The sequence below is a fragment of the Haliotis rufescens genome, unplaced genomic scaffold (genome assembly GCF_023055435.1).
Source record: "Haliotis rufescens isolate VD_foot unplaced genomic scaffold, xgHalRufe1.0.p SCAF_1, whole genome shotgun sequence".
Classification (NCBI taxonomy): Eukaryota; Metazoa; Mollusca; class Gastropoda; order Lepetellida; family Haliotidae; genus Haliotis; species Haliotis rufescens.
This window is the reverse complement of record NW_025963779.1, coordinates 29147231-29171632: the sequence shown is the minus strand read 5'-3', so window position 1 is coordinate 29171632 and position 24402 is coordinate 29147231. Positions and strand designations below refer to the sequence as shown.

General features: G+C 43.6%; 1 protein-coding gene across 2 annotated transcripts in view; it reads right to left on the bottom strand.

Moving 5' to 3' along the window:
- The window catches only part of LOC124114106 (leucine-rich repeat serine/threonine-protein kinase 1-like), an 86768-nt gene that overhangs the window by 19403 nt on the left and 42963 nt on the right, over positions 1-24402 (bottom strand). For both annotated transcript variants that reach the window (XM_048394304.1, XM_048394307.1), the window contains exons 5-14: positions 21695-21871; positions 19739-19866; positions 18008-18231; positions 16971-17146; positions 15279-15445; positions 7010-7145; positions 6301-6445; positions 3585-3782; positions 2149-2264; positions 1035-1129 (exon numbers count right to left, since the gene is read on the bottom strand). In XM_048394304.1, the coding sequence (XP_048250261.1) occupies positions 1035-1129; positions 2149-2264; positions 3585-3782; positions 6301-6445; positions 7010-7145; positions 15279-15445; positions 16971-17146; positions 18008-18231; positions 19739-19866; positions 21695-21871 (1562 nt within the window). The remainder of the gene's footprint in view (positions 1-1034; positions 1130-2148; positions 2265-3584; positions 3783-6300; positions 6446-7009; positions 7146-15278; positions 15446-16970; positions 17147-18007; positions 18232-19738; positions 19867-21694; positions 21872-24402) is intronic.

Sequence of the window (24402 nt, the reverse complement as noted above, 5' to 3'; positions counted from 1 at the left end):
ACCCAGACCCATGGTTAGTCACATGATATATTGTTTTATGACAAAAATTATCTAGAACTTCATGGTTACACTACAAGGCACCAATGTTATATGTTTGAATAAAGATAAAACTTAAGTCAACTTCAGTGTATGCATGACCAGATCGGTGAGGTGAAATGGGGTTTAACGTCGCGTCCAAGATAATTGCACTTATATAGCGACGTGCATGCACGTGTGTGTGTTTGTGTGGCTGCTTGTACAAGTCTGGACTGATGTCGATTTATAGTGCTAGCTCACTGAGATACCATGCCGCAGTTGAACATGAATACCCCACTCAGACACAGTATACTGACTCTGAGCCGACCAGTCCTTGTTTTAGCCCCTTCATGCCGAGCGCCAGACAGGGTAACAACAAGTACCATCTTTTAACATCTTTTGGTATGACGTGGTCGGGGTTCGAACCCCGGACCTTCCGCTCTCCGGGAATAGTGGGGTGGGTACCCGGGTTGGGTCGGGGAATAGTGGAGTGGGTACCCAGGTAGGGTCGGGTAATAGTAGGGTGGGTACCCAGGTAGGGTCCGAGAATAGCTGGGTGGGTACCCAGGTAGGGTCGGGGAATAGTGGGGTGGGTACCCGGGTAGGGTCCGGGAATAGTGGAGTGGGTACCCGGGTAGGGTCAGGTAATAGTAGGGTAGGTACCCGGGTAGGGTCGGGGAATAGTGGAGTGGGTACCCAGGTAGGGTCGGGTAATAGTAGGGTGGGTACCCAGGTAGGGTTCGGGAATAGTGGAGTGGGTACCCAGGTAGGGTCGGGTAATAGTAGGTTGGGTACCCGGGTTGGGTCGGGTAATAGTAGGGTGGGTACCCGGGTAGGGTCAGGGTATAGTGGGGTGGGTACCCGGGTAGGGTCGGGGAATAGTGGAGTGGGTACCCGGGTAGGGTTGGGGAATAGTGGAGTGGGTACCCAGGTAGGGTCGGGTAATAGTAGGGTGGGTACCCGGGGACTGAATTTGGACTCGTCCCAGCCCTACTACCTGTGTTTAGTTGTAGACTCACCTGTGGTCCAAGAACAACTAGTTTCAATCGGTTGTTAGGTTCACTTTTTCTCAGGAGCTGTCTCAGATGGTCAATGAGTTCTGTTGTTTTTGTGTCTGTCATAACAGAAATATTTTACAGCGATTACACATATGAGAGAAAGTTAATGTAGCTTTTGTTGTGATGTACAACATGTTTTCATCGTATCTAATAAACAAAGACAATATTTTAATTGTACTTGAAATGTTTTTGCAAGTTACTCTGAAAATTGGAAGCTTTAAGTAAATCTGGCATGCAACTTTGGAGTTCAGACAATTTTTAGAGTTGGTTGGTGATGAAGATTATTTTATTGTATGGCCTAACATACATCAAAATAAATAAATACAAGCGTGAATTGGAAAACAATTATTTAGAAAATATAGCTCTTCTGTATTGACTTCCACATGTCTAAACATTTCCCTCTAAAAGAGGAAAGGCATGGACAGGCTTAATTCTGTTATCTGCTATGTTTAAGGACAGGCTATTGCACTGAATAATTTAGACAAATAGAGGAGATGATATATTGTTTGATTGGTAGAGGTTGTATAAATATATAAACTCTGCTGTTAAGGCTTAAAAAAAAGAGAAAATTGGTTCTCAGGCAATGACTTGCGGGAGGGCGGTGTGTTTGGTTTTTTCGTTTTGCTTGTTCAAACTAGTAACCAAATAAACAGTGTACCATCAACCTGGAAAAGGGTCTCCCTACATAACAAGCATACAAACTCCTATTGCTGCCATTACCAAAACATGAGATGTGCAGTAAAGCAGTGCGCATGTAAAGGGAAGTAACTGTGTGCTATATTGGATCGCACTGTTTTTAAATATCAGGATATTTTTTGAAAATGGAAATATAAACGAAACGTGCAGCAGACTTAATGATCATGTGGGTGGTGCCTGAAAACCAAGACAGCATCATGTTGAAGTGACGTGTGGTGTCTAGATCAGCTGCAATGGCAGACTTAGGCAGCTCTATGAAGCAGACCCACTTCTTGCCTTGACAGTTCGTTACTATCATGTAGCAGCAGCACATCAACAAACTTGCTTCTTCACAATCAAGATTTCATTATGGGAAATAGAAACCTGTTCCAATTTGTACCATTTAGCAGGTCTGCAGGGATGGGTGGGTCTGTGATCTTGTTCCCGGCCAACAACAAATCTCGACACTGCTTCAGCAGCCCCAACTCCAGTGGTAGAGTCTTCATCAACTGGTTTCTACACAGCAAGCACAAATATAACCTTGTACGTAAATTATCATTGTAAATTAATGGTCCCTTGCAATCTCATGCAATAAGACCTCAGCAATGCAGGTTGGGTAACATTGTCAGACGCTTGTTATGGCGGACATTTGGATCAACTATGTGGAACTACAAGATAAGTCTGTCTTATTTCTTATGAAACATAGGATTCCGATCCAAGGTTACCACACATACTTCACATATTATGTACATATCATGTCAATCCAGATTGTTAGGAAAACAGCCACCAATTAATCACAAACGCTTTGTCAGTGAAGATATGTCCATAGGTAATAAAGGGCAATCAGTCTCCCTTATATTTTTCACAGATCAATTTTTCACAGATCAAATATGTTCCGACCACTGGAATAAACAATGACAGCTCCCTAAGATTTTACAGGCGGAAACTAAATCAACAGCATGGGATTACATGTACAGAATGACATTCACAGTCAAGGGTCTGTCTGAAGAGCGCTGATCAGCTGTCTAACTCCCTGGCTGCACTATACCAAAAGACATTAAAAGGTGATACTTGTTGTTACCCTGCCTGTCGCTCAGTGTTAACGGGATAAATGAAGGACGTATAATGTGTTTGAGTGCAGTAGCCATGTTTAACTGCGACATGGTATATTAGCAGACTAGTGTCAAAGAGTATCTGTTTCCTTTGGTAAAAAAGCTCGTTTGTACTATTTTTCTCTTTGGTAATTATTCCAATGGAACAGTTTTCACTAGGAAAAATGTTTCCATGACACATTTACACTGACAGTGTTTGTTCCGAATGGACCTAATGCCATGTGGAACTGATCACTGTTGACACATGCACAATGAAACTGGCATTGGTCCGGGCGAGAACAAGCAGGCACATACACTGATGCATGCACACACGTTTTGTTTGTTTGTTGTTTAACGCCTCACTCAGCAATATTCCAGATGGTGATGATGGTGGTCTGTAAATAATCAAGTCTGGACCAGACAATCCAGCGATTGACATCATGAGCATGGATCCACCCAATTGGGATACGATGACAAACAATCAAGTCAATGAGCCTGACCACCCAATCCCATTAGTCGCAGCTTACAACAAGCTTAGTCGCCTTTTTCGTCAAGCATGAGTTGCTAAAGACCTATTCTACCAAGGATCTTCACAGGTCTGTACACATGTCACTGTATCAAGAGAATGACCTTGAACGCTATGTTAAACCCCTATGTCACCACCCTGAAAGGCATTCACTTTTGAATGATTACACAGAGGATAAATGCAGCTGCAGATGCAGTATTCAAAAGGGAGATAACTCACTGGCTGAGGTCCAACTTGGTCAGGTTCTGCAGTCGGCTGATACTGACAGGAACGTAAATCAAGTTGTTGTTTTTCAAAATCAGGTACTTGAGATTAAAAGACAGGATTTCAGGAAACACCACTTGTTTAGAACTTGGCTGATCAATGCCACTCCATCGCCGAAGGTAGTTCTTCAATGTCTTTGGTGATGTCAAAGCGCTGGCATAAACAATGTGGAATACATCAACCAAAATACATCTACAGTAAAATATGTTTATAACAAACACGCTTGTAACAAACTGATGGATATAACAAACTTAATTTTTGGTCCTGGTCATTTGCTGTAAAAATGCTTGTTACGAACTACGGTTATAACAAACTTAAATTAGTGGTCCATTTGAGTTCATTATAACCGTAGTTTACTGTATCTATAAGTTTCCTTAGCAGCTTCCTTCAATCTCAAAACTACTGGCGGTGACCTGCTTGTCCTGCCCAAGCCTGAAAGTTTGTTTGTCGTTCATACAGTATCTTCATACAGATATCTTACAAAATTTGCTTTCTGTTCAGATTGAGATTCCATTCTGCCCACTTGTCAAAAGCCTTGGTGTTTTTGTCGACTTATCCCTAACTATTGAAACACATGTAAATTTTCTCTATAAGACATGTCATTTTCATTTGAGAAATATAAATTTTGGAAGGTTTCGGGAAGGTTTCAGGAAGGTATCCGGGCCAGATCTAAAGTGGGAAGGTATCTGGAAGGTTTCAAGAAGGTTTCCAGAAAACAGAAACCTACTCTCTTTTTGCTGTATATATTGGATCAATCCATCCCCTTCTCACCACTGATACTACAACTACCCCTGGCAAGATCACTCATCTTGTCTCACCTGGACTTTTGCAAGAGCCTACTTGTGGCAAAATCAGAAAATCAGCTGAACCAACTGCAGAAGATACAGCACAACGCTGCCCGGATAGTGGACAAGCCTCGGTCACATATCTTACACATCGTGAAGTCATTACACTGGCTACAGATTCTGCAAGAGGATTGAATGTAAAATCCTCTCTCTTGTTTGCCAGTCTCTTCATAACACAGGCCCTCCTTATCTTCAAGAGATGATTCTCCAGTACAAATCTACCATAAATCTCCCAGCTAATGACCAACCTCTCTTGTCTGTACCAAAATACAGACTGAAGTCCCTTGGTGCTCACTATGGAACACTCTTCCATTCATAGTCAACAGTGCACCTAGTATCACTGTGTTTCTGGACTCAAAATGGGGTGGTCAGGTAGCCTAGTGGTTAAAGCGTTCGCTCATCAAGCTGAAGACCTGGGTTCAATTCCTGACATGGGTACAATGTGTGAAGCCCATTTCTGGTGTCCCCCGCCATGATATTACTGGAATATTTCTAAAAGTGGCGTAAAACCATGCTCACTCACTCACTGGACTCAAAACCATACCTCTTCGAATGCTACAGCTGAATGTGTATACTTTTATTATCCTAATGAGTGAGTGATGATATCTTCTTTATTCTATTATGATGCTAAGTGAGTGAGTGAGTGAGTTGTTTTTTAACGCTGGTTTTAACAGTATTCCAGTTATATCACGGCGTGTCAGCTTAATGTGGGAGGAAAGCCCGAAGTGATGCAGGTCTCAGATGTTTACCACTTCGGTGAAACCCACGAGCATGGGTATGGTGCTGACAGACCTACAAACATAATCAGGGCGAACCGGGATTCGAATCCACAATCATAGGTTTCTGGCATGCCCAAGGGACGCAACTCTGCACAGCAAATCACGGCGCCTTAGACGATTGGGCCACCCGCGACCCCTATTATCCTAATGTCTCCTCTCTGTTGTACTTATGTACTTGTGCGTTTTTTCTCATTGAGCATGTCCATCAGTGACGTGGAATTTTGTGCTACAGAAATAACCTTATTGTTATTCGATTTATCTACAAAAACAATTAGTATCCTGCACTCATCCTAAAATAACACCATAATGAAAAGCAGTGTTTGAACTAAATAGTCCTTGAGTCCTTGTGGTTCGCTCCTGTAGTATTAAAGTCGAGGGTATTTTTAATTAAATATCATTTTAAACTCTTGTAACATGTAACATTACAGTTGTGATTCCTTTGTAATTATCAGTGTCATTGAAATAGTGATTAGTCAAACGTCATTTACTTGTGATGTATTGAATAACAACAAGATGATTTTACACATTTTGACATGAAAACCTGTACCTTGCAAGGTTGAGGTCAGATTTATATATTTATAATCATGGATTGCCTGACACTGTAGTATGCAAGACAAGTGCACTCACTGGGCCTGGGATGGGTAACTTGGGTACCCGAATCGGGTGGGTACTGATTAGGAACCGGGTACCCACCAGGACTACCCGGACCCATGGTTAGTCACATGATATATTGTTTAATGACAAAAATTATCTAGAACTCTATGGTTACACTACAGGTCACTAATGTTCGCATTTCTTTTTGACTGTGCACCCATACCTTCATATGGCTGAATAAAGATATAACTTTATTCAACTTCAGTGTATGAATGACCAGATTGTTTAATATGTGTATCTAAATACGTTTTGCCAGGGCTATGCTAAAAATGTTCCCAATCGGACATTTTGAGACATCTCCTGAGACCTACAGTGGGTACCCAGTTAGGGTTCGGTAATAGGGGGTGGGCACCCGGGTAGTAAATCTGGACTGGTCCCAGCCCTAGCACTCACTTCTTGTTATTCTCGTCCTCCGTGTATGCAACCCCCAGGTTGTTGTTGGCCAGGTTCAGGGTTTCTAGGTAGCGACAGTCCCACACGGACGGGTCAGGCAGGTGGTCAATTCGGTTGTTGGATACATCCAAGCTCCGCAACTCACCTTCAGAAAAACCTTTATATCACCACACATTGAAATATTTCAGCTTTAAACTGTGACAACTCATTTACAAGAGAGTAATAACTGTTGATGTGCATTCACAATCACGATACCAAGTATCCTGATATCTATATTTTTCTGCAATACAATATTTGAAATTGCCAGACAGAAAACAATAGTGGTACATGTTACCAGTCAAAACATTAATACATTAGGGACCGACCAGTCAATGTGTGGGGGGTCCTGGGAATTTGTATGGAGACTAGCGATTTTTTCAGCTGCTTCTGCAAATCCAGATGTTTTTTCACTAAAAACTATAAGCCCAAACATTTTTTTTAAAACCCAAAACAACATTAAATGATCGGTCCCTTAAACACACAAAAATCGAACAGCCATTTCTGTTAAAGTAGTTATTTTTACCAAACAAATTAATGTATCACTAGAGATGCTTGTACTAGTATGTGTTTATTTCAGGTCAGGAACTTGTCCATTGCCAAACTGCCCCTCAAGGGATAATTGATGAGCAACATGACACCCCAATCACCAGCCACATATACCGGTACTCACTAAGTTTGACGATGCTCTCCCCTAGTTCCTCCAGGTTATTGTTGCGGAGATGCAGCTCGACAAGAGATCCGCTCCAGAACTCCTCCACGCTGACCGGGAACCGCTCCAGGCAGTTGTCACTCATGTTCAGGTAGAGCTGCACACGGAGAACATTGTCACACAACTCTCACTATCACAGGAATCAGAAGCTGAGATTAAACTCATCAAACTGCATGCTCATCTTTCTATAATACAAACATGAATGCCAGATAATAGCAGGTCTTGATTATCAAACGAAAGAGACACTATTGGGCATAAAAGGCAAAATAGCAGTGAAAATTATGAATGGATCACTGAAAATCAGTGATGACACCAGGTGTTTGTGAAAAGGGTAAGCCTATCCTGCCTTCTCTCTACATAAACAAGAGTGCTCTGAGAGCACAACATCCCCCGCATGAAATTTTTTTAACGAGTCAAATGAAGCTCCGTAAAACAGGCGCAGTAACTCTGTCAAAATAAGTCGAAATGAAATGGGACTGCGATATGTGTATCATCAACATGTCGACATCTTGTGTGTAGAGTGTCAGGGATATTCTCTGGAAACTGTAGAAGTAGTTGATTTCACAAGCTTAGTACCCTCTCTCACAATAAGGCAAATGAAGCTCCGTAAAACAGGGGCAGTAACTCTGTCAAAATTAGTTGAAACTAAACGGGACTGCGATATGCGTATCATCAACATGTCGACATCTTGTGTGTAGAGTGTCAGGGATATTCTCTGGAAACTGTAGGAGTAGTTGATTTCACAAGCTTAGTACCCTCTGTGGGACGGACAGACGGACGGACGAACGGACTGCGCCACGACATAATCCCCCTTCGGCCATTTCTGGCCCCGCGGGGGATAAAAAGTACATTGTATGCATTTTTGTACCACCAAACAGGTGAGGTGAGGTGAAATGGGGTTTAACGTCGCGTCCAAGATTATTGCACTTATATAACGCTGTCCATGCACATGTATGTGTGTGTGTGTGGCTGCTTGTACTAGTCCGGACTGATGCCGATTTATAGTGCAAGCACATTGAGATACCATGCCGCAGTTTAACATGAATACCCAACTCAGACACAGTATACTGACTCTGAGCCGACCAGTCTTTTGGTATGATGTGGCTGGGGATCGAACCCCGGACCTTCCGCTCTCCGGGCGGACGCTCTACCATTAGACCACGGAGGCAGTCACCACCAAACAGGAGTAAACAAAGAGGCATTAGCTGACAACCAGCTGATGTGATCAAATATACATGTTGCGCAGTGGAACTGAATATTTGAGCGTGGTTTAACTTAAAATGAAAACTAATCTAAAATTTGTATGACTTACCTTTTTTGAATGACACCAGGAACTAAACGTGATAACCTATTATAAAACTATGAAGATCTATGAGGAACTAAACGTGATTACCTGTTATTATATGAAGAAAAGATGAATAAACCTCAAATGATAGAAACTAAATGCTAATTCTAACTGCTACTCCTAAGGAAGTCTTAACACTGTCAAACACTCTAACACCATCTAACTCATCAGCTCTCTAACGAACATTCTGACGAACATTCTGCCAACTCTCTCTATCTCCATCTAACTATCCATCTAACTATCCATCTAACTATCCATCTAACTATCCATCTAACTATCCAGCTAGCGAACTCTCTAACCAGCTCTCTAGCGAACTATGACCAACTTTTTTAACTGATGCGCGCTACCGCCTTATATTTGCTCACAACCCTCACATTTCACGTGCAGTCACAGCCATACGTTGGTGTGTTCAGGCGATGCGATCGGTATGCATCGGGTGCGTTTTGGAGAACATTTTTAATGAACAGACATGTCTTCAGAACATGCCCCCCTCCATGATAGATCCATGTCTATCATGAAAACCGACTAAACTTAGAAGAAACTGAAAGGAAACTGAATCTATGAGTATGTACATTTGTTGCTGTTATCCAATTTGACAATTTCAGAACTCAACTCCATTCAAGAGGGCAGACCTTCGTGATAGGTCTTTTCAAGACTGTTTTGCCAACTTGAACATCAAGAACGCGAACGTGATCATCCTTTCCAGGATACGTTTTGAGAACTCTGCCAAGAGGCCAAACTCCACGAGGAGTATCTGGAGATACCACAATCACAACGTCATCGACCTGTATATCTCTGGATGGTGTGAACCACTTCTTTCTGATGTTGAGAGTCGGGAGCCACTCCCTCATCCATCGTTTCCACACATGTCTGATGAGTTCTTGAACTCTCCTCCATCGCTTCTTTGGGCTGAACGAGGTAGAGTCTAACTCTGGTGCGAAATCTCCACCCACCTGACCATGTAGGAAATGGTTGGGCGTAAGAGGCACATCATCCTGTGGATGTGCACTTTGATAGGTCAAAGGCCTAGAATTCAGAAGAGCTTCAGCTCCTGTAAAGGCTGTCATCAGCTCTTCATCACTGACGTCACCTGAACTCAGTATAGCATAGATAGCCCGTTTTGCTGACTTCACCAAAGACTCGAAAACACCTCCAAAATATGGTGCGTGTGGAGGATTAAACAACCACTTCACACTTTTGTTTGCCAAGGTTGACTTAATCACATCCGAGTTTAGTCCTGAAATGAGCTGCTTCAGCTCCTTTGCAGCACCAACAAAGTTGGTTCCGTTGTCCGAGATTACCTCCTTTGGCATACCTCGTCTGTGAGCCATACGAAACAGGGCATTCAGAAAGGAATCCGTGTCTAAACCGAATGCCATTTCTAAATGAACCGCTCGGGTTGACAAACATGTGAAAAGGCAGAGATAACGTTTCTGTCGACTCTTGCCTCGACCCTGTACAGTGAAAAAGGGACCTGCATAGTCCACACCTGTTGTCACAAATGCTTTCATTGTACACCTCACTCTGATCTTCGGTAGGTCTGCCATTATCTGATGCGCTGGTTTGGCTTTTTGTCGTCTACACCAAGAACATTCTCTTTCCCACTGACGAATTTCCTCTCTAGCTGAAATAATCCAAAACCTAGATGACACTGCTGATAACGTACTGTTCGTACCTGTGTGCTTGACCTGCTCATGGTAAAACTTGACAATCAGTTTGGTGACCCAACTATGTCTAGGGAGTATAATTGGAAATCTGGCACTGAATGACAATACGTCAGCAAATCTGAGTCTCCCTCCTGTCCTCATTAACCCATTTTTATCAACGTAAGGCTGTAAGCCAAATTTGATTTCCTCATCAGTGACGAAAAGTCATCAGAAAATTTGTCTCTTTGAGTCCTGACCATAATTGTAGTTTCGGCGTCCTCAATTTCTTCAGGATCAAGTTCACCCTTTTTCCTAAGTGAATATGGAACCCTAGCGTTGTTCAGAAACCTATAGATCCATGCCGACACTCTACACAATCTCTTCCAACTTGAAAATCTAGATGGCGCTAATCTCCACGAGATTGGATCAGATTTAGTAAACATGGCGATGTTTACTTGAGAAGAAGGCTTCTTCAGTTCTGATGTCTCAGTATTGTCCATGTCAATGGTCTGCTTCGGCCATTCGGTTTCATCATGTGTCACAAATTCAGGTCCATTCAGCCATTTCTCTGTCAAAAGTGCTTCAGCATCTACACCTCTACTAAGAATGTCTGCAGCATTCAGTTTGGATGGTACGTATTTCCACTGACTGATGTTTGTATGCTCCTGTATGTATCCAATCCTATTTGCTACAAATGGCTTAAAACACCGACTCTGTCTTTTGATCCACCACAGTACGTTCTGGCTGTCTGACCATAGCGTTGCACGCTGCAAAGGTAATTCTAATGCCTTTGTTATAGCCAGTAACAGTCGTACACCCAGAACTGCCGCAAGCAGCTCCAATCGAGGCATACTAACTGCCTTGAGGGGAGCAACATGGCACTTTGAAGCAACTAGATAACTCGACTTTGTGTCATCTTCACGAGTGGTTACTAAATATACCACAGCTCCAAATGCTGCCTCTGAAGCATCTACAAATGTGTGCAACTTCATCTTTGAAGTATCTAAGCTAACCTCAAGCCCCCTTGGAATTTTAACAGAACACAACTTTTCAATTTCAAGGTACCATGACCATGCTTTTTGTTCCAGATCTGGACTGAGGGTTTCATCCCAGTTAACACCGGATATCCACATTTCTTGCAGAAGAACCCTTGCCCTAATGATGAATGGACCTAAGAACCCAAGAGGATCAAACAGCTTAGCAGTTTCTTTCAAGAAGTTCCTCTTAGTCATCTTGATATCCTGCTTTAAGGACATGAAAGAAAACCTAAACTCATCTGATTCTGCATTCCACAGTAAGCCCAGTGCTTTTACAGATGGCAATTCACTCATTTGAATATTAATCTCTTTCAATCTATCCTCTTCTGGTATTTCTTGGAGAACTTGAACGGAATTGGAAACCCACTTACGAGCGTGCATACCTGCTGTACTCCACAGCTGTTGCAGCTGTTTGTAAAGCTCTATAGCTTTACTATTTGTGTAAACGGAATCCATATTGTCATCCATATATGTTGACTTTTCCACGGTTGCTGCAGCCAATGGAAGTTCTTTCTCCATGGACTTAGCATGTTCCTGAGTGATAAACTGAGCTAAAAAGGGGGAACAATTTAGTCCAAATACAACCTTTGAGAACTCAAACACATCTGGCTTTTTGTTCAGACCCATTGACCTCCAAAGAAACCTTAGATATGGACGGTCATCCTGAGCGACTTCAATTTGAAGGTACATTTCAGCAATATCGCAAATGATTGCAACAGGATGTTTGCGAAACCGCAGCAAGATCTCGAATAGATCATTCTGGAGTTTTGGTCCTTGATGAATGACATCATTTAGAGATATGCCTTTATTCTTTGCAGATGCATCGAATACGATTCTCACCTTTGTTGTACTTCTGTCTGGTTTAATGACTGGAAAATGTGGTAAGTACCATTTACTTTGATCTATTTCTGTTTCAGGTACTTTTCTGATGTAACCTTTTTTCAGGTATTGTTCTATGACTTCATTGTAGGCTCCTGAAATCGTTTGATCCTTTGACAACTTCTTTTCTAAATTAAGAAGACGATTGTATGCCATGTCATAATTGTTTTTCAGATTCTCATGACCCTCCTTCCATGGAATGCCAACCTGATATTTGTCTTTTCTGTAAACAAGGGACTGTTCTACAGCCTTAACTGCATCATTCTCATCAATGCTTCTAATCGATGTCAAACCTGAAATGCTTTCAGACTCCCAAAATGAGTGAATCAAAGATTCAATATCTGTATCTGCGATTGCTTCTATTTCTGTATTTCTGATGAAGAAGGAACCTGCTAAGTGTGTTGTTTTGTCTGAACCTGATACAGCACCAACACAGGTCCAACCTAAGGGTGTCAACCGAGCCACAGGCTCTCCCTGAGCTCCACGCACCTCTTTAAGAGAGGAATGCAGCTCTAAATAATCCATACCTAACAGGATTTCAACTCTTGGACGTGAACTTACCTTTGGAAATTTTATTTTCGTCAAATGTGGCCATTCCTTGGCATGTTTTCGCCAATCAATGACTTCCATTCTACCCGTTACCTTGGTAGTTGTCAAAGCTGTGATGTTCATGTCAACTGAACCATCAGTACTTTCTAAGCCGATATCAATTAGCATACTATCAAATATTTCCTGTTTGTCATTGAGGACATTGACTGACACTTGCTGTGTCTGACCTTGAACACCAAGTTCTGCTGCTACATCCTCGTTGATGTAAGTATGCGTGCTGGCATCATCCAGCAAGGCATTAACCATCATTCTGTGCTGACCATTTTTAAGGATAACAGGAACTGTTCTAAGTGAAAGGTAATGACCTTCCCTCTTAGAAGTTGCCATGGTGATTGTTTCTGACCTACCTGCTTGTGGTGTTCTTGTTGTATGTTTCATCTCTACATTACCACTGTCGGCCCTAGCACTGCTTGTAACTTTGGTTTGATCATGAAGTAACCTGTTATGATTTGCTTTACAGCCATCAATCCCACACTTCAAAACTCTGCTACACGATCTTCCCAGATGACCGATATCAAGGCAACGAAAGCATAAACCTTACTGTTTTGCCCTTTCCCAGCGTTTAGGTAGGCCAATAGATTTAAACTCTATGCAATCTGAAGTGTCATGATCTGCGACATGACACACATGACATTGCCTTGCCCTAGTTTTATTATGTGTGGTTGTATATGTTCCTTTCTTAGAACTATCTCTCTTGTCTGTTTGTCTTTGACCTATCAGCTATTCCATGTTTTACCTCTGAAGCTATCGTTTGGAACTCTGCTTCTTGCAGAATCCATTCCCTAAGCGTCTCAACAGACTCTTGTCGTTGGTGCTCAAATAACCATCTGTGGAACTGAGTAATCATAGGCTCATTCATTTTCTTAACCAGTAGTGAATACAAACATCCACTACCAAGTTCCTCTATTTTATCAGATTCCCTCAGACTGACTACAGCTACATCAAGCATGTCCGCAAATTTTTCCATATCCTTAGCATTCCCTAATCGTATTGGCTTGAAATTGTATATTTCGTCCAATTGTAATGCTACCTGGCGTCTCTTGCCGCCATATTTTCTGTCCAATCTCTCCAAGGCTACATCATAGACTGAAGCACTGTGACCTAGCCTTGAAACTATGTGTGCTGCTTCTCCAGAAAGGTACTGCTTCAATTGCAGAAGTTTATATTCATTGGTGGCTGGAGCTTTATCAACACATGCCATAAAAGCAGACTTCCAGCCTTCATATTCTTTGACGTCACCAGAAAATACTGGAATGGAAACTCTCTTCAATTGTTTCCACATGTCTTCACCTAAATTGTGTTGCCTAGATGACTTACCTGAAGTTGTATAACAACCTTTTGTGTTATCTGGGACTGGTGTACGTTTCATATCCATATATGACCTTTGTTGAAAATGGCCTAACTTGAACGCAGCATGTTTGTAACCTTGGTTACTGATTTGCCCAGCGCCATCACTGTCCAAGTCTGCATCGTGCAACAAACCTTTACAGCTATCATGCGACCGATTCGCATCAAATTGGCGAGACCTTAACATTTCTGACTGAATGCTTTTTGCGTCCGAACTAACATGTGATCTGTCCTTAAGAAATGCTTCAGCCTTATCAAGGGCAAGTTCAATTTCATCTTCAACAGTTTCTATCTCCTTACTAGTTTTCTTAACTTTCTCTAGGTCACCAACCCAGTTGTAAGCTTCTAGTAATTCCACTATGAGACCTATAGCCTTGCTTTGCAGAAAACTTACCTGATCAATTAGACTCCTAATTGTCTTACGATCTGGTGTCTCAAGTTCAACTAAATTCAACAATTTGTTCTTTGATTTTGTCAAAGCTGACTTTGAAATAGTTTTCTGATGCTTAAGTTTAGCTATCTTTAGCTCAAGTTCAGAAGTGTTCTGTTTTAGTCCTAAGTCTGAAGAAGCGTACTGTTTCAGCGCTACGTCTGAAGAAGTATCCTTTTCTACCTCCGCCTTACTCGCAGACCCTAACTGCGACATACTGCTTGCATGTAACAGTCAGCTATACCTAATGCTAATCTAAACTAACGAAAGCCTAATACAAAACTAAAATATTCTAACCAGAGAAACCACGCTCTGCTACCAAATGTTGCGCAGTGGAACTGAATATTTGAGCGTGGTTTAACTTAAAATGAAAACTAATCTAAAATTTGTATGACTTACCTTTTTTGAATGACACCAGGAACTAAACGTGATAACCTATTATAAAACTATGAAGATCTATGAGGAACTAAACGTGATTACCTGTTATTATATGAAGAAAAGATGAATAAACCTCAAATGATAGAAACTAAATGCTAATTCTAACTGCTACTCCTAAGGAAGTCTTAACACTGTCAAACACTCTAACACCATCTAACTCATCAGCTCTCTAACGAACATTCTGACGAACATTCTGCCAACTCTCTCTATCTCCATCTAACTATCCATCTAACTATCCATCTAACTATCCATCTAACTATCCATCTAACTATTCAGCTAGCGAACTCTCTAACCAGCTCTCTAGCGAACTATGACCAACTTTTTTAACTGATGCGCGCTACCGCCTTATATTTGCTCACAACCCTCACATTTCACGTGCAGTCACAGCCATACGTTGGTGTGTTCAGGCGATGCGATCGGTATGCATCGGGTGCGTTTTGGAGAACATTTTTAATGAACAGACATGTCTTCAGAACAATACATAATGTGCACTATATACCAATGGGCAACTCCAGGCTGAGATGAAAGCATACAGCTCATTGTCACTGGCATTGAGGTTTGTCAAGGCACGGCAGGAGCGGAGTTCTTCTGGAACTTTCTTCAGCATGTTGTGTGATATGTCCAGTTGAACGAGACATGGCAGGCCTATGTATTGCTCTGGTCCTTCTGGAACATGTTAAAATGCAGTGACGTCAGGGGTCATTGCCAGTGATATTATTTAGGAAGTGTAAACTTTAGCAATCTATGCATCTTTCCGAGGCAAGGGAGTCACCTGACTGTAAAACTTCAGTTCAAATCCTTGCCGAACTTGGCTGGAATTTCGTGGCTCGAAATCAAAGCGCCACCAGTGCTTTTACGAGTTATGTCATTTATATGTCCCTCCTACTGACCAATCAGATTCCACCGCACATATCACTTGAATTTGCTTCAAACAAAATTGGTGGAGCCCAGTCAAGAGGATCTGATTGATAATCAAAATCTATATTATAATATAACACGTGTTACCTTGAGAAGTGCATCAAATCACTTGAGCACATTGACAAGAAAAAATTGGAAAATGTCTGTCGACACCCATTTGATGGTACACATGCTGTGCAAATCCTGCAATTGATCGTCATTTACATGTTCACATGTCGATTTCGTCACATGATTTTGATTGGACTACGATAGATTCCCGAGTCCAGCAAAAATATTACTTAGATTTTTTTGCCTAGTTTGGCAAGGTTGGAAACTGGACTTTTATAGTCAGTTAACTCCCTTGCCTCGGGAAGAAAGGGTAACAGCATTCTTGGCCTCAGTCAGTTATCTCCCTTGCCTTGAGAAGATGTGACCCATGGCACAAATAAAGTAAACCCATCCTAGTTACCAGAACAGGTCCAGAGGCAGATCCTTGAACAAAAACTCAAGAGGGGTCGTGTGAAAAAGGGGATGATGCTCATCTATGGGCAGCCATTCAGTCAAAAAATACAAAGATGACATGAAGGACAATTGATGCAATAATAGTCAAATGTTACAAATAAAGAATGAATGTTATAAATAAAGGTCATTATTAACATAAGACGTCATACCTAAAGAAAGAACACTGTGTACTAAAGAATGTCAGTGCACAGAAAGGACACTGAACTGCTAAAGGACAATGTTGACAATAAAGAACGCCAGAACGCCGCTTAGCCATATTCCAGCAACATCACGGCTGGGACACCAGAAATGGGCTTCACACATTGTACCCATGTCAGGAATCGAACCCGGGTCTTCGGCTTGGCGAACGAATGCTTTAACCATTAGGCTACCCTACCCCCCCTTTTTACAAATAACAAAATCTAGGACAGTATTTAGCCGACATAAATATATGACACAGCATTTTACAACATCAGCACTGGTAAAGGCAACTAAATTATTTTTGTGATTGTTCCTAAGTGCTTCACCATAACATTAGTCAGTTTCTAAAGAGGGGCGGGATCGGGTAGCCAAGTGGTTAAAGCGTTTGCTAGTCACGCCGAAGACCCGTGTTCAATTCCCAACATGGGTACATTGTGTAAAGGCCCATTTCTGGTGTCCCCTGCCGTGATATTGCTGGAATAATGCTAAAAGCGGCATAAAACCATGCTCACTCACTCACTCAGTTGCTAAAGACATGACATATAGTCCTGACCAGGAGTCCGTGTATTGCCCTTTACATGCGAACTCATACCTGAGTCTGAAGGTTCGGGCTTCCTGGACCAATGAAGCTCTGGCTGAACATGGGACGGTTTGATGAGGTACTCAAGCTTGTTATTGGACAGGTCAAGATATGTCAACGTGCCGACACAGAACAACTCCACACACACTTCCTCCACTTCATTGTGTGACAGGTTCACATTCTGCAGGCTGGAAGAGAAGCATCCAGTCTTTACTGAAGTCAAGAGTCCATCACATCAAGGCAAAGGTCTCAACAGTAAAAAACATCAGGTCCTTTGATCATAACCAAATTATTTTTGTTTGTTGTTTAAAACTGCACTCATGAATATTTAAGCTATATGATGGCAGTCTGTTAATAACTGAATCTGAGAATCCAGTTATTGACATCATGAGCCTCGATCCACGCAATTGGGATACGATGGCATGCATCAACCAAGTCAACAAACCTGAACATCCATTCTCATTAGTCACATCCTATGACAGGCATGGGTTGCTGAAGAGCAATTACAACCCAGATCTGCATGGTGGCATAACTAACTTACAATTTACATATGTTTATGGTAGGGCTGGGACGAGTCCAAATTTACTACCCAGGTACCCGACCCCCTATTACCCGACCCTACCCGGGTACCAACTGCAAGTCTCAAGAGTAGGGAACAAAATGTCTTATTGGTAATTGTTTTACCGCAGCCCTGGCTAAAACTATTTAGATACATGTGTCAAACAATCAGATCATGCGTTCACTGAAGTTGACTGAAGCTTTATCTTTACTCAAACATTTACAAGTCAAAGGGAATGTGCGCATTGTCAGAAAGAAATGCGAACATAAGCGACTTTTAGTGTAACCACTGAGCTATAGTAAATTTTTGTCATCAAACTATATCACGTGACTCACCACGGGTCCGGGTAGTCCTGTGGGTACCCGGGTCCTACTCAGGACCCACCTGACCCGAGTACCCGAGTTACCCGTCCCAGCCCTAGTTTATGGGATGAAAGGAAATTCTGTCTGTTTAACAGGATGTGCAAATATACAATAGTAATTGAACTTACTTCAAACATACGGCATCATCTGAGTTGGGTCCAGTAAAAGCTCTGAGTCGGTTCTGACACACATTTAGGACCTTGATGTTGGGCATACCCCAAGGGATTTCAGGGGGTAAGACCTTTAATCTGTTATCTGACAGGTCCACTTCGGTCAGCGCTGTGAGGTAAGGCTCGAACCACAATGGGTGGACCCTCCCTAGGTGCTGGTGGCACAGTGTAGCGGAGAATGCCTGTGACAGAGAGACAAGCATTAGCTGGTTGCATGTTACTGGACACCTATCCATCATGTGTGTTTGATGCTACAAATATAACCACACGCGACAGTGTTACCATGGTTACTGTCCGCGTTACTGTCTATGTGTTCATAGTTTATTTAATTCAATTGGATTAACATACAATAGTGGTATAAAGGGGGGTATAAAAGTTGGTATATTTTTATTCTCATCATGAGTCTGAAACGAAAACGCCATGCTTACGATGCTGAAATCAAACTGCGAGTCTTCGCTCTAGCTGATATATTTTCTCACGGGTTCATAATTCTAGATACACCGATTCACAAAATGGCGCTTCGTTGTTGATGGCAACATATAACGATCATTATGAGATTAAAAAAAGACAAGAGAAACAGCTTCCCACATTATGAAAATGGATGACTGGTTTGTTAAATCTTTATTAGAAATAATAATGACTTTTTCAATATCATTACAACGTTTTTCATCTGATATTTTTTAATATCTGCGAGTACCGGCACATGTCTTGCAGTCCGACTTCGCAGTGTTTTTTTCCTTTCATTTCCTGGTTCGGCTTATCTGCGGGTCATATCATTTTCTTTCGTATTTCAGTGGTCAAGTTAACACCTCGGCTTATCTACGGGGTCGGCTTATCCGCGGTCATATACGGTACCGGTATTTGAAAAATTATTACAATAAAACCAAACAAAGGAAAATATTGAAACTGAATATAAAAGCAATTCATGACCATCTAACATTGGATATCAAAATAAAAATATTACTTGAAAATAGAAGTTTCATAATGGTGTGCTCCAACCTTATCAGTGACATTCATCGAGATGTAGTATTTTCATCAACTTATGTAACAGGAATTTATATTTACTTATGAAAGCATTTACTTAAAGCCCCGGGGTGTCCCAAACCAACTGTTATTTTAGCTAAAAATGGCATGTGACAAACTTAGAAGATGATACTTAGGCAGCAGCTAGCTTGTGTCTACAAAATGCATTCTTACTCTACTTGTTCAATATACACTCGGTAGGAGGTGTATGGAAATCTTTAAGTAGAGGCTGACATTTTACTTCACATGAAATAATTTTAAACTCTTTTCAATATCACTGATGTGTACTTTTAAGGTCAATTATTGATACCTGATACACAATTTAGTGGGGGGCACGGGTGGCCCAGTCATCTAATGCGCTACAATTCGCTGGGTAGAGTTGCGTCCCTTGGGCATGCCAGAAACCTATGAGTGTGGGTTCGAATCTGGGTTCGCCCCGATTATGTTTCTAGGTTTGTCAGCACCATACCCGTGCTCGTGGGTAAACGTCTGAGACTGGCATCACTTCGGGCTTTCCTCCCACATTATGCTGACACGCTGCGATATAACTGGAATACTGTTAAAAGTGGCGTTAAACCAAACTCACTCACAATTTAGTGAGAAGGTAAAGCAATTTTGCAGTTATTGTCCCATGGTAATACATTCTTTCAATATGTCTGTCCATACCTCATCTTTCCGTTTTCGGAAACACCCGCTCACAAGACTGGAGGTCATCTCTGGGAACCGCTGACAGATATTGTCTGTGATGAAGGCTTGACTGTCCATCAGGAACTCAGCAACATCCATGTGCTCACCTAGAAGCATGATGCAAGTCTTACTGCTATCTCTAGTTTCAGCTTGAGGCTGTTCCAAGATTATCTGTTTGGTTTTGATATTTGGCAAAAGCTCCCAGTTACACCACTTGTACAAATAATGATACCAACATCCTACTGTTCCTTTAAGGTCTTCATATAAATATCCGTCATATTAAATGAATTTCTAAAGGTACTTTTCAATAAACAGAACTTTTAATTTGATAGCAATGTCACAAATGTTTTCGAAACTCAAAACTAACTAAATAGCAGAAAAAGTGAACAATTTCTGACATAATGTATGATGCTTTTTAGCTTTTTGTAACAAACACATTATGAACAACATTCCACTGAGTCCGGGCAGGATGACAAACAATCCACCAAGTCTGACCATCTCATCCAAGATCTCAACAGAAACATACGTTGCTAGGGACCTATAGTTTGTTCTCAGCTGGGTTTATGATTAAAGATATCCCAACAGTTGGTATAATACTTCATTTGACCCTAAGAACCTAAGTCCAACTTGTTATCAAAAATCTAAATATTTAAAGAAAACTCCTGAATAGCAAAAGGTGCCAGTTCAGCACTCCCCGATGGGAATACATAGTTTCAGAACAAAGAATGCTAGAAGTACAGTTAGTGAGTTATGCTTACACATGACCTTCATAACATGTGACCTTCAGTCGTGTGAACTACAGACTCCTGAATAGAGACAGTGCCAGTTCAATGCATGCCTGAAGTTTCATGAAGAAGTACTGAATCAAAATATGAGTCAAGCTCTGGAAACAAAACCTGGTGAATGGAGACAGCCTGCTTCTTCATCCCCAACGAAACTTTGTTAATTACACAAAATAACATTCAAGATATAGGGTTTTTCGCTCCGTCAGGAAAGCCCCAGAGGGTAAACTCCTGAGAAATATTTCCACAAAACAAATCCTTCTGAAAAGTAAGACAATCAATAACACTAACAAAACCAAATCATTAACTGAGTGAACAATAGACTGTCTTGCATTTAGGTTGGATTATTGTTTTGTATAGTTTTATAAGGAAGTTGCCTACGATCTTTTTAATTGCGGGGATTTATCTAGGATTCCAAAATAAGTGCCCTTGGCAGACAAATTGGGAAAAATGCATTTTTTTAAACATATTTTTTTTAAATTCAGGGGTATTTATTGCAATCAGTGCACTAATGTTAAACTATGCATGAAAGCCTCTTCCTCTGTATTGGTCATGTTATCAATGAAATACAAGTCTCCTCTATAAAGCCCTGACATTAGTTATACCTTAAATAGATGAATGGGGAAGTGTTAAATTTCAATTTGGGAATTTTAACTGACATTTGCTGTGACTTGGGGCCTAATACTGGCCTCGCGGCAAGTCGGGATATATCCCTGCTAGGGCTGGGACGGGTAGCTCGGGTACCCGGGTCGGGTGGGTACTGAGTAGGACCCGGGTACCAACAGGACGACCCGGACCCGTGGTTGGTCATGTGATATATTGTTTAATGACAAAAATATCTAGAACTCTATGGTTACACTACAAGTCACGAATGTTCGCATTTCTTTCTGACAATGCACCCATTTCTTCTGACTTTTCACATCTTTGAATAAAGATATAACTTGAGTCAACTTCTGTGTATGCATGCCAGATTGTTTAATACATGTATCTAAATACTTTTGCCAGTGCAATGGTAAAAAAATGCCCAATCGGACATTTTGTACCTATCTCTTGAGACCTACAGTGGGTACCCGGGTAGGGTCGGGTAATAGGGGGGTGGGTACCCGGGTAGTAAATCAGGACTCGTCCCAGCCCTAATCCCTGCCTTCTTTACCTTCACAGGCTGCGAACAGTGGCACCATGTTCTCGCAGTTCTCAAACGAAGATATCAGCTGCACTGGGTTGTTGAGGTCCATTCCTGGTAGGTACCAGAACTGGACAATGGCCAGATTACCCCCCTTGCAAGCGGCATAAAACAAGCTGCTCCTGCTAACAGGGTCCTTCACATAAGCTGAAACATAAAATAATCTACACGTTGATAATTTCATCAGTATTCATTAATTCTTCAACTGAACATTCACACATCAGTGCATTTTAAAGAATCATTAACAATGAAAAACTTAAATTCTCATTACTTTTAGCTGATAGTTTGTAATTGTGTATGAGAGTGGTAAGGCAGCTGTCCTGTGATGGCTAACCACTTGACAGCCTCCATAATATTAACCTCATGTCACAAAATGACTGCCAACATGGGTGTTTACGTAGTGAAAATATAACCTAATATTAAGAAGAAAAATGATATAAGTAATTGAACAATCTTGAAGAGATTTCCTTATTTTCATGTGACGAAATACACCATACATAAAGAAAGAACTAGGAACTACAGATTATTTGTCCCTCACGAATAAATGTTAAATCCTGTTGCGATATTAAGGGGGTCCTAAATCCTTCCCCTGCCCCATCACCCCTTCCCTTGCCCCATCACCCCTTCCCCTGCCCCATCACACCCTCCCTCCCTCATCACCCCTTCCCCTGCCCCATCACACCCTCCCTCCCTCATCACCCCTTCCCCTGCCCCAACACCCCTTCCCCTCCCTCATCACCCCTTCCCCTGCCCCATCACCCCTTCCCCTGCCCCATCACACCCTCCCTCCCTCATCACCCCTTCTCCTGCCCCATCACACCCTCCCTCCCTCATCACCCCTTCCCCTGCCCCAACACCCCTTCCCCTCCCTCATCACCCCTTCCCCTGCCATATCACACCCTCCCTCCCTCATCACCCCTTCCCCTGCCCCAACACCCCTTCCCCTCCCTCATCACCCCATCCCCTGCCCCATCACCCTTCCCCTGCCCCATCACCCCTTCCCCTGCCCAACACCCCTTCCCCTCCCTCATCATCCCTTCCCCTGCCATATCACACCCTCCCTCCCTCATCACCCCTTCCCCTGCCCCAACACCCCTTCCCCTCCCTCATCACCCCTTCCCCTGCCCCATCACCCTTCCCCTGCCCCATCACCCCTTCCCCTGCCCAACACCCCTTCCCCTGCCCCATCACCCATTCCCCTGCCCCATCACAACCTCCCTCCCTCATCACCCCTTCCCTTGCCCCATCATCCCTTCCCCTGCCCCATCACACCCTCCCTCCCTCATCACCCCTTCCCCTGCCCCAACACCCCTTCCCCTCCCTCATCACCCCTTCCCCTGCCCCATCATCCTTCTCCTGCCCCATCACCTCTTCCCCTGCCCCATCACACCCTCCCTCCCTCATCACCCCTTCCCCTCCCTCATCACCCCTTCCCCTGCCCCATCACCCCTTCCCTTGCCCCATCATCCCTTCCCCTGCCCCATCACACCCTCCCTCCCTCATCCCCCCTTCCCCTGCCCCAACACCCCTTCCCCTCCCTCATCACCCCTTCTCCTGCCCCATCACCCTTCTCCTGTCCCATCACCTCTTCCCCTGCCCCATCACACCCTCCCTCCCTCATCACCCCTTCCCCTCCCTCATCACCCCTTCCCCTGCCCCATCACCCTTCCCCTGCCCTAACACCCCTTCCCCTCCCTCATCACCCTTCCCCTGCCCCATCACACCCTCCCTCCCTCATCACCCCTTCCCCTGCCCCAACACCCCTTCCCTCCCTCATCACCCCTTCCCCTGCCCCATCACACCCTCCCTCCCTCATCACCCCTTCCCCTGCCCCATCACCCTTCCCCTGCCCAACACCCCTTCCCCTGCCCCAACACCCCTTCCCCTCCCTCATCACCCCTTCCCCTGCCCCATCACCCCTTCCCCTGCCCCATCACCCTTTCCCCTGCCCCATCACACCCTCCCTCCCTCATCACCCCTTCCCCTGCCCCAACACCCCTTCCCCTGCCCAACACCCCTTCCCCTGCCCCATCACCCCTTCCCCTGCCTCATCACCCCTTCCCCTGCCCCATCACACCCTCCCTCCCTCATCACCCCTTCCCCTGCCCCATCACCCCTTCCCCTCCCTCATCACCCCTTCCCCTCCCTCATCACCCTTCCCCTGCCCCATCACCCCTTCCCCTGCCCCATCACCCCTTCCCCTGCCCCATCACATCCTCCCTCCCTCATCACCCCTTCCCCTGCCCCATCACCCCTTCCCCTGCCCCATCACCCCTTCCCCTGCCCCATCACCCCTTCCCCTCCCTCATCACCCCTTCCCCTGCCCAATCACCCCTTCACCTGCCCCATCACCCCTTCCCCCGCCCCAACACCCCTTCCCCTGCCCCATCACCCCTTCCCCTGCCCCATCACCCCTTACCCTGCCCCATCACACCCTCCCTCCCTCATCACCCCTTCCCCTGCCCCATCACCCTTCCCCTGCCCAACACCCCTTCCCCTGCCCCATCACCCCTTCCCCTGCCCCATCACCCCTTCCCCTGCCCCATTTCCCCTCTCCCCATCACCGCCTCCCCCTCTCCCATTTCCTCTTCCCCTCCCTCTCCCCATCACCCCTTCCCATCCCTATCCCCATCACCCCCTCTCCCTACCCCATCACCCCTTCCCCTGCCCCATTAGCC